The following is a 20,032-nucleotide window of genomic DNA, read 5'->3' as shown; positions in this document are numbered from 1 at the left end:
TTAGGTAAAAGTTTTGCAAGAGAAAAATTTGAGGTCCAGGAAATCACCTGAGCTTATTTGGGAATGGATCTTATGGTTGATGTTTGTGCAGCTATGCATCAAATCTGACAGATCACGCATACTGAATGTGTGCCATCATCCTTATCAGGGAACCAGTAGTGTGACATTAGAGTGGACATGATTGTGCAGTGCTCTGTGAAAACTCTTCATGATCCCTAGTTCTGTCTAGTTCTATAGAGGAATTGATGATGTTGCTGGGACTTGATGGAATTTTTTTCATTGGCATTTTTTACTTTTGATGATAACAACATGACATTGGAGTAGGGTCTTAATCAACTCTGGCCTGATGTTTTTTACTTAAGAAATTGGATTATTCAGTTTACACAGACCTGTTTTTCATGCCATTTTCCAGATGTGTTCTATTCATTCTTTGCTGTATTCATCTTACACATCAATGCAAGTAATGCATGTTGAAATCTGATTTTGAGGAATCTTTCGGTTGGAACCCTAGGTTTCACAATAGATAAATGCACTATTTGAGCAGTTACCATTACTAGTTACAAGTGTTAGAACAAATGAAATGTGTTAAGCACTTTCAAGTTTTCCCATGAACAATCTTGGTTATGCATTTCTATATGTGGGTAGGCAAGAAATTATGTCCTAAGCTGTACAATATAACCACTATATCTAATTTTAGGGTTGAGGGTCACTGATTTATTGCTGTTACTGTATTTTTGGGGATACTGTAAATACATTGGATTAGCAAGATCTTACTGTATTTTTGGGGAAACTGTAAATACATTGGATTAGCAAGATCTGACTGTAATCGGTTATTTGGCAACTGACTACATACCATACAGTTGATGGATGGCAACTGTGCAGTCACTGGGTAAATGTTGCACAGTCTTAGAATTAAGCTTATCAGTGTATGCTATAACACTTATATCATTGGCAGACTAATGTTCTTCTCTTGGCCAGAAACTGCACAGCTGCTGGCTGGTGGTTGCACAAAGTAGCATGAAGCTTAACACTAATTTTGGGTCTTGTAAATCAAAACTGAACAGATACTGTTCATTCATCATCTTATCACCCTCAGCAGCTCTTGACTAATGATGAATTGGGTATGTAAATGCTGATGATGACTGAAAGCAGAATCTTGGCATAATAATGGCACCACAATTTTATTGGTATAAACAAACTTCCAATCTGTTTTTATCCATCTCACACCATTTTCTGAATTCAAAGAAGGCCCATGCAAAATCTCCAGATGCTGTGTTTACTGCACCTCTGTACACCCACGTATTGTTGCTACTTTTATGCGTTGGTAGTTGAAATTGCTCTTCAGTAAAATAACAGCCAGGATTGCTTGTCAGTAATAGTGAAGTTACTCATGCAACAATATGGTTTAACCTTACAGAATGAACCTAAAGTTAGTGTTCAGGATTTGCTTTTGGGGTTTTCAGAGAAAATAGTTTAAATATTAGGAGAAAATTATTCCTCGGGAAAATTATTCCATCCTCAAGGTACGTGTACTGTATGAATCTATTGTTGTGTATCTCTTAGAATAAAATACTCATCAGTGTTTACAGATGTCAGTGTGATCAAAGTCAAGAGCTGGGTGTTGGAATTTATTTTGGATTCACGACTGAATGGAGAAAAATTGGTAGTGCAGTGTGGATGGAGATATTATTTAGCATTTCTTAAGTGGACATTGTTCGGTAGTTCCAAGGTGAGAACTAAATGACATTTTGTGAATGAGAATAATGGTTATAAACTTAAGAGTGAATGAGTGAAAGTGAATACTAGTTGATTATGTAGTAGGAAAGTGTGTTTGCTGTTGATAGCAAGATTATTATATGGTTTGGGAATATTTCTTATTCTTATAAAGGTAATTAATGGTTTTTTGTTAGAGAGATCTAGGGGACTGATGGATATTGAGATTATATGATTTCCTGAATGCTGATAATTTTGCCTAGATTTTTATGTTGATGTGCTTAGTTTTTTTTTTTACAAGAATTTGTGGATGGTTTACATATTTGTTGATTAGTAGAATATATGCATTGTCACTGTTGAGGTAAGAAGAATGTTGAGAGTATTTTGTAATATTTTGAATTATTTTGTGAGAATACCCTGTGTATTTTTTATACTTGTTCGCCATTTCCCACATTTGTAAGGTATTGCCAGGAACAAAGAAAGGCCTCATTTGTTCACATTTTTTCTATAGCTGTCTTGTGAAATGCATCGAAACCACAGGGCAAAGATAGGCATGATTTATGGAGTAGTAGACCCAGCGGTGTTTATATGGATGTAAGGCATCGATTGTAGTAGACAAGAAAGTGTGGAAGAAGGTGAGAGTGTTGGAAATTAAATGCTTAAGGGCAGTATATAATATGAGGAGGGTTGATTGAAAAAAAAATGTTAGGGTAAGAAAAAGATGTAATGATAAGACGAGAATGGTTAAGAGCTGAAGAGGTTGTATTGAAGTGGTTTGGTCATATGGAAAAGATGAGTGTGGAGAGAAAAAAAAAGGTAGGATATGTCAGAAGTTGAGGGGATGAGGAGAAGGGTAGATTAAATTGGAGATGGAAAGATATTGTGGAAAGTGATGTGAATGCTTAGAGACTTGATGTGCTGGAGGATGTAGGCTGTGCATGGGATGGAGGGCATTGGAGCAGTGTTACACGGGGCAATGTGCCATTAATGAATTAAACCAGGGAAAACCATGGATGGTTCTTTGGGGCCTGGTTGTGGATTCAGTTGGGGTGTGCAAATATCAGCAGATGTCAGGGTGAAGAAACTATTTTTGAAGGGGGTTATTAGTATGAGAAAAACAAGAGAAGATATGGGAATATTAGTGAAGGGGGCAAATGAAGAAGTGGTAACAGGCAATGATGAGTTGAAGACAAGATGGAGTGAGAATTGTTGATTGCGCTTGATGTTGGGCGTTTGGGTTGCAGTGATGAGATGAGTCGAGACAAGTGATTTGGTAAAAATAGAGGTGGTGGATAAAGCTTTGCGTAAGATGAAATGTACGTGGTATGGCAGCTGGAATGAATGGTATTGCTATTGAATTTCTTAAGAAAGGAGGGGATTGTGTTGTTGAATTGTTATTTAGGGTTTTCAGTTCATTTATAGATCATGGTGAGGAGCCTGGGATTGGCACAATGCCTGTATCTACAAGTGCCATTAAATAAAGGCAAGGGATAGAGGTGAGTGTTCATATTACAGATATTTAAGATTCTTGAGTATACTTGGTAAGTTGTATGGAAGAGTGGTGATTGAGTGGGTGGTGATATAAATAGAGCATCAGATTGGGAGGAATAATGTGGTTGCTGTTTGCTGATGATATGGCAGTGGTGGCCGATTTTAGTGAGAAATAAAAGTTGGTGCCTGAGTTTGGGAGTGTGTGTGAAAAGAAATTTTGAAGCAAATGTAAATAAAAGCAAGTTATATAAGATTTAGCTGTGCAGAGACAGGTTAGTTGGGGTGTGAGTTGGAAAGGAGAAAACTTTGATGAAGTGTTTTGGATACATGGGAATGGGCATGGCAACAAATAGAACCATGGGAGATGAGGTGGGTTGTAGGATGGATGGGTGGATGAAGATTCTGGGAATATTAAGGAATTTACAATGAGAGAGATCATATCTGGGGAAGGTATATTGGTCTCTCTGAATTGTATAGATGGAGGCATGGGCTGTTGATGAGAATGTACAGAAGAGGGTGAATGTGTTGGAAATGAAATGTTTAAAGACAATTAGTGTTATGAGGAAGGCTGAAGTAAGAAATTATAGCATAAGAGAGAAGTATTGTAATAAGAGAATGCTTGAGAGAGAGCTGAAGAGGGTGTACAGAAATGGTTTGGACATATGGAGAGAATGAGAGGAAAGGTTAACATAGAGGATATACGAGTTAGAAGTGGAGGGGTTAAGAAGAGGGAGTCCATATTGGTGATGGAATGGAGTGGAAAAGATTTCAAGTACTCAGGACTGGAACATGCCAGAGATTGTAAGGCATGCATGGGGTAAAGTAATTGGAGAGATGAGGTATACAGGGGATGATGCACTGTCAATGGAGATAACTAGGGCATATGAAGTGGCCAGGGAAGACCATGGAAAGGCCTCTGGGGCCTGGTTGTGGTTATGGGGTAGTGATTTCAGTTCAAAACACATTACAGCTGGTAAGTGGAAGTGAGCAAGTGAGGCCATTTCTTCTGTTCATGGCTCTACCTCACTGTTACTGGAAACAACAAACAAGAATGGAAAAAAAAAAAGAATATATATTATTATTATTATACTTGATCGCTGTTTTGTGTGCTAATGAGGCAGCTCTAGGAAATAGAGGAAGAAAAACCCATCCACTTGCATACACACATATATACATACATGTACTTATCAACATATGCATACATGTAGACATATACATATTCATACTTGCCTTCATCCATTCCTGGTGCCCCCATGCCCCACAGGAAACAGCACCGCCACCCTGTGTCATTGAGGTAGCACTAGGAAAAGAGACAAAAGAGGTAACATTCATTCACATTCAGTCTCTAGCTGTCATGTATATGCACATGTGTGTATTTGAGTGAATGTGTCTTTCTTCATGTGTTTCCTGATGCTACCTCGCTAACGCGGGAAATGGCAATCAAGTATGAAAATGTATATATATGCATATATGAGTGGTTAGGCCATTCTTCGTCTGTTTCTTGGTGCTATCTCATGGATACAGGAAACGGCGATTATAATTAGATAATATATATATATATATATTTTTTTCATACATATTTGCCATTTCCTGTGTTAGTAAGGTAGCGCTGAGGGCTGAACCTTAGAGGGCATATCCTCCTTGGCCCCCTTCTCTGTTCCTGGAAAATATATATATTATCCCTGGGGATGGGGGAGAAAGAATACTTCCCACGTATTCCCTGCGTGTCATAGAAGGTGACTAAAAGGGGAGGGAGCGGGAGGCTGGAAATCCTCCCCTCTCATTTTCGATTTTCCAAAAGAGGGAACAGAGAAGGGGGCTAAGTGAGGATTTCCCTCCAAGGCTCAGTCCTCTGTTCTTAACGCTACCTTGCTAACACGGGAAATGGCAAATATGTATGAAAAAAATATATATATATATATTATCTAATTATGATCGCTGTTTCCTGTATCCATGAGGTTAGGTTCAGTAGGGTTGAGGGACAAGTCAATTGGGAGGTAAGTTAGAATGGAGAAAATCTGGAGGAAGTGAAGTGTTTTAGATATCTGGGAGTGGATTTGGCAGCAGATGGAACCATGGAAGAGGAAGTGAGTTACAGGGTGGAGGAGGGGGTGAAGGTTCTGGGAGTGTTGAAGAATGTGTGGAAGGCGAGAACGTTATCTCGGAGAGCAAAAATGGGTATGTTTGAACGAATAGTTCTAACAATGTTATGTGGTTGTGAGGCATAGATTGGATTGTGCAGAGAAGGGTGGATGTGTTGGAAATGAGATGCTTGATGACAATATGTGGTGTGAGGTGGTTTTATCGAGTAAGTAATGAAAGGGTAAGAGAGATGTGTGGTAATAAAGGTTGTGGTGGAGAGAGCAGAAGAGGGTGTATTGAAATGGTTTGGTCACATGGAGAGAATGAGTGAGGAAAGATTGACCAAGAGGATATATGTGTCAGAGGTGGAGGGAACGAGGAGAAATGGGAGACCAAATTGGAGGTGGAAGGATGGAGTGAAAAGGATTTTGAGCAATTAGGGCCTGAACATACAGGAGGGTGAAAGGCATGCAAGGAATATGAGTGAATTGGAACAATGTGGTATACCGGGTTCGACTTGCTGTCAATGGATTGAACCAGGGCATGTGAAGCATCTGGGGTAAACCATGGAAAGTTTTGCGAGGCCTGGATGTGGAAAGGGAGCTGTGGTTTCAGTGCATTACACATGACAGCTAGAGACTGAATGTGAACGAATGTAGCGTTTGTTGTCTTTTCCTAGTGCTACTTCACGCGCATGCGGGGGAGGGGGTGTCATTTCATATGTAGCGGGGTTTTGGCGGGAATGGACGAAGGCAGCACGTATGTATATGTACATGTGTATATATGTATATGTCTGTGCATATGTATGTATATGTTGAAATGTATAGATATGTATATGTGCATGTGTGGGTGTTTATGTATATGCATGTGTATGTGGGTGGTTTGGGCCATTCTTTCGTCTGTTTCCTTGCGCTACCTTGCTAATGCAAGAGACAGCAACAAAGTATAATAAAAAAATAATATATATATATATATATATATATATATATATATATATATATAGAGAGAGAGAGAGAGAGAGAGAGAGAGAGAGAGAGAGAGAGAGGGTACCTTGTACCTTCAAGTACCTATGATGAGATAGCACGAAGTACTCATTGTACATCTTATTCAGTGGATAAGGGAAAAGATAGTATGTAAAACCTTTGTGTATTTAGGATGAGATTTTGCCATAGTGGCAGGGTTTTCACAAATGACTTATGATGACATGTCTTGCTTGATGAGAGAGAGTACTTTTCACTTATGTCTTGGGTATTGTAGGCTACTAAGAGAGTAGGGGTGCATGTGCTCTTTTGGGTGAACTGTATACTTATCCACCTCATGTTACATGAATAGGAGAGAGGTTGAAAGTTACTCTAGATAGATAGAAAGCTTGTTGGATGATATTGTATATGAGGAGACTATGCAGATTTTTGTGGTTGGAGAGAGATAATAGTGTCAATATTTTGACACAAGTGATGTCGTATTTATTGATGAAAGAATGTGTAAGATTTATGCATGGAAGGATTATGAAGAATATGTGGTAGGAGAGAATTTGTAGAAGTTTTTTAAATTTAATTTTGTGGATCAATATATGTTGATTTTCTTGATGTATATATTGTTATATTATCCTGATTAGGAGGAAAATTTGTAACCTTTGTAAATACATTTCAGCCTTGTCTCTGGAGACCGAGTGCAGTATTAAGCTTATTTTTGAGAATTTGTAAATGTTAGTAAATGCTTGATTATCAGAAGAAGAGCTAGACCAGACTCACATTAAGCAACAGTGCCACATGGTGTTTTCCAAACATTGTCAGTAAATGTTAAACATTGGGTTTTACATGGACTTGCATATTTTTTTGTACATCACAGCTTCAACAAGAAAAATCTGGAAGTGCATTGTTTTGACTATGTAAATGTTGCTTTCTTTTATTTGCATCTAGCTGTGCTCCTGATGTTTCATATGGAGAGTAAGTGACTGAACTTTTAATTTTTGTGTGGAATATTTTGTGTATTTTGGAATGGGGATTGTCTTCAACTTTGGGGTGAAGGAATTTCTGGTTCCTTTACAAGGATGTTTGTTTGCTCTGATGAGGAAATGAGAGTTGTGAATGTTAGGAAGACTGAGAAGATTTGGTTGTCTGCCTGCCAGTGTGTTCCTCCTAAATGCTTCTAACCAGCAACAACTGATGCAAAGCCTCTCTCTTACATGCAGCCTGGGCAGCGAGCTAAATTGCTTTTCAGGACAGGTGTTGGTGAATCTGTGGGTGAGAGCTTCATGACAAGAAAAAAAAGTTTTTTTGAACATAAGGTCTTGCTAAGATACCACTAGTTAGGATCATAGCCAGGAGGAGCAGTAGACTTTGAAGATTTTTCTCACATATTGATGTTAATGCAGATTTTCTGTAATGTCTATTTTGTTCTATTCCTGTGCAGACTGAGTGCAGATCTGAAGGGTGAGATCTTAGAAAATATGGATATGTTAAGAACTTCCTCTTTTTTTCGTAGTATTAAGCACACCCCAATTACCTTTTGATTTGTAATGAATACTTGAATATGGTTGACCCCCCAAGCCCAGGGAATCCAGGGGTGGGTATGGTCCAGACCCTCCCATGGTGAACTGGGCTTGCATATAATGATTGGAATGCATGGGTAGGGTGTGTGTGGCGTTACTACCTGAAAGGTTCTTGTTTAGGGTGTGTCCAGTGCCCTCAAACAACTGATCTTGCAAATACATGTGTATATGTACATATATATGTATAAATTAACTAATGGGTGTCAGTAGAAAGAATTCTGCCCTTTGTCTGCACCAGAATTAATTACTATTTGTTATCTTCTTTTCAGTAATATTTTGTTGTTATTGATATATTCTTGAACGAGGGTTGTTCCAGATTTATGATTTTGATGTGCCTTATTTGTTGCTTTTCAAACACAAGCTGTTGGCTGTTTAGTTAAGGCAAAGTTGTTTCCAGGTTAAGTCAGCCGTTTCTGGCAGCTGGCTTACCCTGTACAGTCTTTTAGTCTAATTCTCATGGTCTGTACAGTTTTAACTCTAGATGTTCTTTATGCAAGGTGTTTAACTATTAACTTTGACTAGATACTTTCCTCTTCATAGAGAATAGAATTCTTTGTTTTAATTACAAGAGTTCCTTAATGTATCAGTTGTTGATAATCTTGACCATGTTTACCCAGTCACTAGAGTAAGATGTATCTGGTACGAACGGATCTGCTTTAGATACTTAGATTTTAAGAAGTGAAACTACTTGTAACAGTCAGCTTTCACCCATTGATCTCATAATGCATAAATAAGAATGCCTACAGCTTGTGTTAGATACTGTTGTAACGTTTTAGTTTACCCATTATTTGTTTTGCCTCAAGGCTGTCATTCTGTTTTTTGTTCTTGTTTTTAAACTAGTTTGGGCCATAAGCGATTCGGAGTGAAGATAAGCAGCTGGGCTTTGAAGAGAAGAACGATGAAACAATGTGATGACTGTCGATGGATGTAAATCTTTAGGTCCTGATTGAATGCCTCCCATGTAAATATTTACTATGAATCATCTGTGTCAACACCCATGGTATCAGTGTAGTGTGGGAAGTACAGCATAAGGATCTTCACTAAATGGCTAGAGTGCTACCAGCAGATCCAGCATCTCATAACAAGGGTCTCAACATGTTTTGCTTTGTCATCAGAGAAGTTTTAGTAAGACTTTTGCTTCATAATAACATACCTTTTTGTAATTATGAATCTCTAGCTAGTCATTTGATATATATATATATATATATATATATATATATATATATATATATATATATATGCTGATTATAGGATAGATCTAGATATATATAAATTATTCAGTGCTTGTCCACTATCCTGATGCCTGTCATTAATATTTTTCATGTAAAGGGCCTTTCCTTTGTCAGCACTGATCATAATTCCTGTGTTTGAGAGCCTTTTTGTCTTCTGATTTTTATATGAGAGGTCCTCCTGGAACAGCCCTGTTTCATCATTCCACACCATTAGTGTGTACCCATTTTAATGTTTTCTGCTCATTTGGCAAAGGGAAGTTTTCACATCTTCCATCGTTATAGTCCCAGAGAGGAAGGACCTGTGAATGTCATTACAAACAGATAATGCCCAATTGGCAAGAACTCATTAGTGGTTTGAGTATGTGCCTTCTGCAGTTTCATTTAAATTGTCCTGTCCACTGGTTCCTCCTTTCTGGGAAGTTAATTTTAGGTGCATAGGAAAGTAATTGTCATAATAAGAGGCATACTGTATCAAGTGATACCCATGGGAAGTTGTGTTGTCAGTTCATGCCTTGAGGCATTGATGTCATTAATTCTTATACTGGTTTGACATGTGTTTTTATACATTGTAATTGTCAACAGATTATGAGTTAGGCAAGCTGTGCTTCAAGTCACAGGGTTGACATCATGAACTATTGCTTGATTTGAGGGGAGCCTCGTATTAATGACCCAGAAACTCGGACTGAAGTGCCCAAATTATTATTGTATCATAATATCCCCAAAGACTTTATGGCTTGTTAGATGGTGTGTGAATAGGCTTGGTATAACCTGATGTTTACATCCAGAAGCCTAATGATTATATTATTATTATTATTAACAATATTATTATTCTTTAGGAGTCCAACATATCTACTGCTCTATAGAGATGTATCAAAGTAGTAGTAATATTACTCTGTTAAACGTGAAATATAGTGTGTTTATGTCTGTTATTTTTTATTATGCCCTATTCTTAATATGTGACTTTTGTGATGATGAAACCAGAAGGGCGATTCACTGAATTGTTTGGTAAAATATTGATATCTTTTGATCATTTACAATATGAACATAGTAGTTGCATGAAATTTCCCATGGTTACGTGTACATATAAAGTTTTAAAAAGAATATAAACTACTGATCCAAGATCTTTAATGTATTAGTGATAGAATGTTTCAAAATGTAAGTGAATGTACTGGTATTATGATCAGCTTAGAATCTATATTAGCTGTGATTTATTCCATGAATAAAACTTGCATTAAGTTAAATAAATCAGTTTTGTTTAATGTAAATTTTAAGGAATCACCCTTCTCCAGAATGTTTGAGGTACAGAAAAAGAAGTCCCTTTTCCCCTTCTAGATGACATTTGGCAAATGCATAGTTTTGTTTGTGTTTATAAATAGTTCACAATTAAGGAAATATTGTATCTTACCAGTAGACAAAAAATGTTGCACTAATCATTCCTCTTCTCTTAATTATATAAAAATTTAGGTCAGTCATTTACTCATATTTGTTTTAGAATTTGAGGATGAGAGTATTGAAATATATCATTTGAAGTATATGTAGAGAGGTCAGATTTTACTCTTTTTGATGTTTCCTTCTCTTTACCTCACTTTTGTTATGCAAAATTTATTTCTCATTATATTGATAGCACTACTGGTGTGGGTTATACTCCAATTTTGTCATTTCATTTCAAGGGCTGGAGGGAAGTCAGTATTTTTTGTTCATCATAAAGAAAGAATTTTATGTACACTACATAAACAATGAAAATATATGCATTTCACTAAAAATTTAGGGTTTTTGTAGACCATTATGAGGGACATAATTAGTTTTGAAGGATATAATTTTCAGCGTAGATCTTAGTAGCAGTATTATCAATTCCCCATAGTCTGTCTGATGCAGGCCACTCACAGTTCTGTTAGTGCATCCAAAAGGTGGGGAAAAAATTAATGGTAAATGATTTAATGATGCTCCTTTAATGAAGTGATATTGCTGTAAGTTTTAGTTGAAGCTGATGTTAAAGATGATTGATAATAGTAAAGATATAGTGAGAAGTTACATTGTACATGGATAATAATGTCATTTAGTAGCATTAAGAGCAATTAGGTTTAGTGTACATTTACTAAAAGCTTACTGAGGGTAAGTACAGTGTCCATGTTTCATAGCATTAACTTTTACAGAGGTGGTCTCAATTATTTGTCTTTATAAATACTGTGTAGGGATGTTTTCAGGATTGTCCCAACTAACTTAGATGACACTGTTCTTACAAATAAATTTGATGTAAGGTTAATGATTATAGTGTGTTCTGAAGAATACCCCAGAAATATGTTGAAAAGCACTTAAATCTGAAACAAGACACAGTGTATAACTGCTCTTATCTGAATGGTCAGTTTTCATGGGAATACAATTTGATACTGTTGTAGCATCTGTAACCATGCAGAATACTGTCAGCTGACAGTGGTCCTTCTACACAAAACTTGAGGTAAATGAGAGGTGTTTAGAGCAGACTATTTGAATCTGTAATGTTTATAGAAAATACAGAAAAGTGTGTGATTTAATTGGTGATTTAATTAGGATCAGAGCTATCTGTCTTTCTATATCTCTGACACCTGTTCCCAACTGGAACTCCCTGAAGGGGGTGGCCACAGCAATAGAGTATCCATAACTAGTGAACTCCAGTGCCACTTTTTAGTAAAGAGTACTATCTATAAGTTATTAGGTGACAGTAACTTTAAGTGTATACATACACACACCTCTTGACATACTATTCAATATGTTCTTGGACATGCACACAGTTTTTGAAATACTTTTGAAGGTGTCAGTGTTAAATGGCGAAGTGCCAAAGGAGTGGAAAAGGGCAAACATCTTATCAATCTACATGAAAGGAGACCAGGGAGAGGTGCTAAATGACAGACCAGTAAATGTAATGAGTGTGGTCTGTAAGATACTGGGAAAAGAGATTTGCTGTAGAGGAGTAATTACTGAGGTGAGAGAAGACTGTTTTTAGGGAAAGTCGTGTAATGAATCTTGTATTTTTTTACCAGTGTGCAAGCTGTCTTAGACAAAAGGGAAGGCTGAGTGCATTGATTGCATCTGGACTGCCAGAAGGCATTTGACACTGTACCCCAAACAAGGCTGATTAAAGCAGAATCACCAGGCAGGAATAAGGGAAGAAACTCTATTGATGGACATATTATCATCGCAGTGGAAGGGACCAAAGGAAACAGTGGAGGAACTTTTTTCAAATGGATGGAGGTTACTAGAGGAGTGCTGCAGCATTCTGTTCTGGGACAGTTACTCCTCTAGATGTATGTGAATGACTTGCTAAAAAGTATGGCCTCCTACCTGAATGTGTTTGCAGATGATGCAAAGTTTAAGAGGAAGGGGAGAAGCAAGGAAGATTGCATCAACTTGAAGGGGACCTAGACAGACTCCAAAGATAGTCTGAGACATGGTTTAGCAAAGTCAGGCCAAGGACCTTCAATGAGAAAGGGACAGTGATGGGTATCAATATGATTATTATCTATGAGGAAATAAACTTCAGGAATCTGTTTGTGAAGGGGTTATAGGAGCCAACATTGCAAAACTTTGCCACTAATGTGGAATATTGGAGGCAAAATATTTGCAGACAAATTTTAGAAGACTGCTTTCAAATATATGGATAAGGAAATATTTAGCAAGCTCTTAACACTCTATGTAATGCCAGAATTAAGCTTCTTAACTTTAGTCTCCACACCTAAAGAAGCACAAATATGAAATCAAACAGGACAAATAGGCAATTAAAAAGAGCCAAGTGAGAAGGTTAATAGAGGGCAACAAAGATGGTATAGAATTATGTGAGCTGAGTTACAGGGAAGGCTATAAGCCTTCAATTTGCCCAATATGGAAGAGAGAGGTGTAAGGGGTAACCTAATCACAACCTTTAAGATTTTAAACCAGAATTATGATGTAAGCAGTGAACAGTTCTTCAGAAGATGTAGGGATAAGATAACCAGAAGCTGTATTGAAATTAAGCAAAAAAAAAGTTAAAAAAATGATGTACTTTCATAGTGTAAGAATGGTGGATGAATGACATGATTAATACATACAGCAGGAATTAAGTTAATTAGTTTTATGATACAGAATGTAAAAGAGATGGAGCCACACGTGTAGAAATCCCTGTCATGCATTACATATAGTGTAGGTATATATAAATAAGTAAATACGCAGGATGTAATGTGAAATTTAGCAAGAAACTGAAAAAAGAAAGATATGGTAAGCAAGAAACTTGGTAAAAATGATACAAGAAAGTACATTTATATTGTAAGAGTGGTGGACGAGTGTAATAAAATGGTCAAAGACGGTTAATGCAGGAATCACCCAGAAATTAAAGCTGTGCGGAAGAGAATGTTCATTAGATAAGGCCCTATGAATGTAAAACTTCATCCCTGTCAATTACAAATGGATGATGATACATGCACACACACATATAATTGCCCCAGGACCTCCTCCTAAGGAAGAGTCCTGGTGTTACCTAGAATCTCTCTCGGAAGCTAGTGAGTGAAAAGAGAGGAAGGGTGCAAATGATTGGGAGATTTTCAAGAGAAATGGCGGGAGATCAAGAGAAAGATGCAAGGGTTGAAAAAGAGGGTGGGTGAGTACCAGCAACCTCAGAGAATAAGAAAACCTTTTGGAAGGAGGTTAACAGAATGAGAAAAACAAAAGATAAATGGGAACTGGTGAAGAGGGCAAAACTGGCAGATATGAGGTGACGAGGGGATTACTGAATGTGTTTGATATTAGTGCAGGAGATATAGGGTATTTGGGTTGGGGAATTATGCAGCTTGAGAAAGTCATGACAGGCTGTATGATGAAATGAGATGTGTTGGAAACCTTGCATTAGATGAAATGTGGCAAAGGTGGGTGGAGTGGATGGTACTGCAGTTGAATTTCTTCAGAAAAGGGGTGAATATGTTTTTTTTGGCTTGTTAGGATATCCAGTGTATGTTTGAATCATGGTAAGGTGCCTGAGGAGTGGCAGAACACATGTATAGTGCCATTGTATAAAGGCAAGTGGGTCAAAGGTGTGTTTTTGAATTAAAAAGGTGTAAGGTTATGGAGTGTATCTGCTATGTTGTATGCAAGAGTATTGATTGAAAAGATGATGGCATGCACAGAACATTAGATTGGGGAGGAACAATGTGGCTTGATGAGTGGTTAGAGGATGTGGATCATGTGTTTGCTTCAAAGAATGAGAGAAATAATTAGTTCTTTTAGATCTTTATACGGCATTAGTGGACCTGGAAAAATGCATGTATTAAGGTCGATAGAGATGCTTTTTGGAAGATGTTATGAATTTATGGTCTTGAAGAAAGCTATTACAAGCTTAAATTAATATTTATTCTTAACATTCTCCTTTCACACTTTATCCCAAACTCAAGACACCAGCTTTTGTACTTTGTCTCATGAATTTGCCAGAGATATAGAGACAGATAACATAACAGAATGTCTGTGAACCATATGGTAAAAACAGATAATAATAATAATGAAATTATGGAGACATGAATATTACAAATAATTTCCATATCTACTCCGAAAAAATGAAATGAACAAAGCATTCTAACAGAACTGAATGGAATATTCTCAATAGTAGTAATATTAAAGTAAATACAGCAGGTTTCTGCCAATGCATGAAGCAAAGATGCAGAAAATGTAGATAAGATTGGAAAACTTGAAAGTCTATAATAGAAATCTTTGACATGTCACTGCAAAGTATAAGGCTCCCTTCCCTTGAGTAGTGTGGTGCATAAATATTCATATGCATTTGTGTTCTTGCTTTCATGCTTGTTTCTGTGAAAAGGTCCAAGGAGGGAAAGAAACAAAGTGAATTATATGTGTAAGACCAAGAGGTCATTATAAACAATAAGTTGGTATTTACAAAAGACACTTAAAGACTGTATTACTGAGCCACGTAATGGGTGCTATGATAAGAGCTTTCACAATGAGGGATAGAAAGTAGATGATGAAAATGTTCAGTGTGTACATAAAGATGAATGCTACCATGCATTGTATGGTCACCATCTAATCACTAAAATTGATACACTGAAGAAAATATGCATGCTTTCTTTAAGAAAAACTGAAGGAATGGGACACTTGAACTATCATAAAATTGAAAAAATATTTCAATACAAAAAAGCCTCATGTTGGAACATACAGAATAATTAAAACTAAGTATTCTTATAAAGTGATATATCTTGAAATAGACACCAAACAAAAATACCTGAAAGCCTGGCAAGCAGAGATTGTGTCCATAGAGATCAGAAATATGAACATTGAGCACTGAAACCATGAGGAAACTCTGGTCGTGGCTAAATCAACCCGGAATACTTAATACAATCAACCCGGAATACTTAATTAGAAAATATGTTGCTACAGAACACTTAAGTAATGAGAAACAAGCAAGATGCACATTGAGTTCTGTACTTTCTCCAGAGAAAGTCAAAACTGTTCAATAAATCAATCATAAGTACTTTTCAGGTGACTGATTACCAGAAGACAGAATTCAGAGGAAAATTACGGTTGAGGATAAATACGACATTTCAAGGTTTATTCACAATGGAGGACATGGACGCTAATTTAATTAGGTGTTATGAAACTATGGAAAACATTCAGAATGTCAGACAAGATATAAGCAAGTTCTTAAAGAACCTAAATGCCTATCAGGTGCATAATCTTTATCATATTTTCCCCTATATCCTCAAGGAATGTACAGAAGTACTATCTGTCTAAAGCCTTGACATCCATTAACTTCCTCTAGGGGGTGGCCATGGCAGAAGAGTCTCGGTAACAGGTGAACTCTTGTCATGCTCCTTAGCCTTTCATGTCACTGGCAGAGGGCAATTGTGGAGCAATTTTTCCAGAGGCTCCTGCCTAATGTTCCTTATGACTACTACTACTTACAAAGTGTCCACCTAATGTTCCCACCAAATTTTCCAACCTAGTACTTCTACCTAATGCCCCTGCCTAATGTTCCAACCTAGTATTTCTACCCAGTGCCCCCATCAAGTATTCCTACCTACTATTACCTGATGTTTCTACCGAATGCTCCTACTTCTGCAGAAATGCTAGACTGGCTATTTAAGGTATTATGTGCTGTGGTAAGCTATTGAGGTAAGTGTTTTGGGGAGTTTCATACTCAACCTAGCCACTCATTAAGATCTGTTATCCAAACAAAAGATGAGTGATCGGAACAACTTTGTTTAATCTCACAAGGACACCTAGGCTCCATTTTTTGAGATACATGACTAGTGAAATCCAAGTTAACTAATGTTTAAAAACATAAGTTGGGATGCAGTGAAATTAGGCCAGTTGAAATTAAATTAGGCCAGTTGGAATCTTCCCTTGTGGGGGACCTAAAGTTTGTTGTGGTACCAAACCTTTGACCAAATAATGTCATTAGGAGAGTTGTTAGAGAGCTAAATTTACCCGTTGATCAATTTCAAAACTACCCTCAAGTACATGGATAAAGAAAATAACAAGCCTGTGTGCAAATAACTGCATTACCATTTTGGTCACCCTATTTGAGGTGACATTTGTTAGAAAAGATGCAATTACAGAAAACCAAATTTTTTCTCTAGGTAAGGGAACACTGCTCCAGGTATAAGTTAGCATTTACAGTCTTGTCGGCATTGAAAGAGTGAAGTAGAAATGATGTTTCTAAATCTAATTTACCTGTCAGTATTTAACAGTTCTTTGAAATGGAGGCGCTTGCTGATTGAAGAACACAGGAAGAAACTAAGAGGAAAATAAGAAATGTAAAGTATTTCCCTTTTTATTGTGTTGCAGACAAATGGAACAAGGTAAGTAAAGAGTTGAGATTTAGAAAACAGAGTTTAGAAAATAGTTGTTTATTCCCACTATATTTTTGGAATGATATATTAAGATAAGAATATGTATGCTTAGGAGCTAAAACATTTGTCTACCATGAATCTTTTTTTTTTTTCCAAAGGAAGGAACAGAGAAGGGGCCCGGGTGAGGATATTCCCTCAGAGGCCCAGTCCTCTGTTCTTAATGCTACCTCGCTGAGGCGGGAAATGGCGAATAGTATGAGAGAAAAAGAATCTTGCCTTCCAACACATTCATAAGTCAAGTATAAAACACTTGCAATGTGATTCACCATGTTAGTCTAGCCTTGCTGACCATCTTTCAGTACTATAAATATTATATAAAGTTAAGCTTTTAAAAATAAGTTGCCTTTAAAGTGGCTAAGTTAAGCACATTGAGGAAATTGTAGAAAGAAAGAAGAAATATTCTCCTAAATTATTAGAATTGCAGTCCAATTAATATCTTGTCCAGCTGCCTACCCCTATTAGGATTGAGGTATAGATGCCATACCAGCACAAGCAAATTCACGGACCGTAAACACAGTCATCCATGATTGGCACCGATTTTCAACAGTGGGTTGCAGATGACGGATGTGTTGGTAAGATTTCAAATGCCCCATTGGGATATCATGGTGAGGAATTATTGTTTCTTTATTATTTTTCAAATTTTTGTATGAACTGCAATACAGTTGTTATATAAAGAGATGGATTTTATATCTCCAATTTGAAGGATGCCATTTTAAAAACGATGGCAGAGATTAAAAACCATGAGCTTTACAGTATAGCATAAACTGAATTCTCATGTGACTAATGTTTGCAGTGAAACAGGCTGCTTCAAAATTAGAATTATAATGGTTAAGGATTTGGTTTACATAGTTTAAGTGTTGAATAAATATTAAGAACCAATGCTTAATCCTTTTAGTGGTATTGTCCTTAATTGAGGCAAGCATAGTAAGGTGGTATTTTCCCTGTATCGATATAACGTTTCACCCCATCCTTCCATATTCAATTTGATCTCCCATTCGCCTCTACTTCTGATACATATCTATATACACATATCTGTCTACTTTTCTATCTTTTTATGTATCTATTCATCTATTTTTTTGTGTTTGATTGCCATTTCCTGTGTTAGTAGGCAGTGCCAGGAAACACGAAGAAACATCCTATAACATACATTTATATATACATTCCTATGAGTCCACAGGGAAAATGAAACACGATAAGTTTCCAAGTGCACTTTCGTGTAATAATCACATCATCAGGGGAGACACAAGAGAGAAATATGTCAGTTGATATACATCGAAGAGACAAAGATAGGACGCCATTTGGCAAACATGGACAATCACGTTTACCAAGTGGCGTCCTAGCTTCGTCTCTTCAATGTATATCAACTGACTTATATATCTCTAGTGTCTCCCCTGATGATGTGATTATTACATGAAAGTGCACTTGGGAACTTATTGTGTTTCATTTTCCCCATGGACTCATAGGAATATCTTGATCATGCCCAAAATTGTGATCCTTTCTTACATTATATATACATATATGCACATATGCATACATACACATAAATGTCCATATACATACACATACATGTACGCACATCTACATACTCATACTTCCTTGCCTTCATCAATTCTTGATGCTACCCCACCCCACATGAAACAGCAGCACCACCCCCCATGCATTAGTGAAGTAGTGCCACGAAACAGGAGATGAAAGGCCACATCCGCTCATATCCCTACAGGACCTGTCACGTTTAATGCACTGAAATCACAGCTCCCTATATATATGAATATATATATTTTTTATTTCATACATATTTGCCATTTCCTGCATTAGTGAGGTAGTATTAAGAACAGAGGACTGAGCCTAAGAGGGAAATTCCTCACTTGGCCCCCTTCTCTGTTTCTTCTTTTGGAAAAATAAAAACTAGAGGGGAGGATTTCCAGCCCCCCACTCCCTCCCCTTTTAGTTGCCTTTTACGACATGCAGGGAATACATAGGAAGCATTCTTTCTCCCCTATCCCATATCCTCCAGTTTTTCTCCATTCAAACTTACCTTCCAATTAACTTGTCCCTCAACCCTACTGAACCTAGTAAACTTGCCCTTATTCACATTTACTCTCAGCTTTCTTCTCTCACACACTTTACCAAACTCAGTCACCAACTTCTGCAGTTTCTCACCCAAATCAGCCATCAGTGCTGTCAGAACAACTGACTCACTTCCCAAGCCCTCTCTCATCCACAACAGACTGCATACTTGCCCCTCTAAAAGTCTTGCATTCACGTCCCTAACAACCCCATCCATAAACAAATTAAACAACCATGGAGACATCACGCACCCTTGCCACAAACCGACATTCACTAGGAACCAATCACTCCTTTCTTCCTACTCGTACACATGCGTTACATCCTTGATAAAAACTTTTCACTGCTTCTAGCAACTTACCTCCCACACCATTTACTAAGTGGTATAGCATATATAGTATGGTATATATTTATTATTATATTTATTTACTATACTTAGTCGCTGTCTCTCAAGTTAGTGAGATAGCGCAAGGAAACAGACGAAAGAATGGCCCAACCCACCCAAATACACATGTAGATACATAAACATCCACACACGCACATATACATACCTATACATTTCAAGGTATATATACATATACATACACAGACATATACATATATACACATGTGCAAATTCATACTTGCTGCCTTTATCCATTCCTGTTGCCACCCCGCCAAACATGAAAAACAGCACCCCCCCTCCCCCCACATGCACAAGGTAGCGCTAGGAAAAGACAACAAAGGCCACATTTGTTCACACTCGGTCTCTAGCTGTCATGTGTAATGCAATGAAACCACAGCATTAGTGAGGGAGTACCAGGAACAGGGTTTGGTCCATGAATAGCACATTGTATACCACATCATTCCTATTCACTCTGTCCTCTACTCATTTTTCATCCTCCAGCATGTTTAGGCCCTGGTCACTCAAAATCTTTTTCACTCCATCCTTCTGTTTCCAATTTGGTCTCCCAGTTCTTGTTTTCTCCACTTCTAAAACATATATATACTCATTGGCAACCTTTCCTTTCATTCTCTCCGTATGTCCAAAACATTTT

The 20,032-nt window shown here is 37.2% G+C and overlaps 2 protein-coding genes across 16 annotated transcripts in view; one reads left to right on the top strand and one right to left on the bottom strand.

Annotated features, from left to right (window-relative positions):
• nSyb (neuronal Synaptobrevin) overlaps window positions 1-11,333 on the top strand; it is a 74,798-nt gene extending 63,465 nt beyond the window's left edge. For 8 of the 15 annotated variants that reach the window (XR_011716389.1, XR_011716390.1, XM_071691094.1 and 5 more), the window contains one exon: window positions 8,678-11,333. Coding sequence is in view for 4 of the 15 variants with exons in the window: in XM_071691094.1 (XP_071547195.1) it covers window positions 8,678-8,703 (26 nt within the window). In the remaining 11 variants the exon portion in view is untranslated. Of the gene's footprint in view, window positions 1-7,477 lie in introns of all 15 variants that reach the window. The other 7 variants (XR_011716387.1, XR_011716388.1, XM_071691100.1 and 4 more) reach the window with 1 other exon arrangement.
• The window catches only part of RpL22 (Ribosomal protein L22), a 112,476-nt gene that overhangs the window by 68,321 nt on the left and 24,123 nt on the right, over window positions 1-20,032 (bottom strand). The gene's annotated exons all lie outside the window — the stretch shown is intronic.

The sequence above is a fragment of the Panulirus ornatus genome, chromosome 50, assembly GCF_036320965.1.
Source record: "Panulirus ornatus isolate Po-2019 chromosome 50, ASM3632096v1, whole genome shotgun sequence".
NCBI lineage: Eukaryota > Metazoa > Arthropoda > Malacostraca > Decapoda > Palinuridae > Panulirus > Panulirus ornatus.
This window is presented reverse-complemented; position numbering and strand designations above follow the sequence as displayed.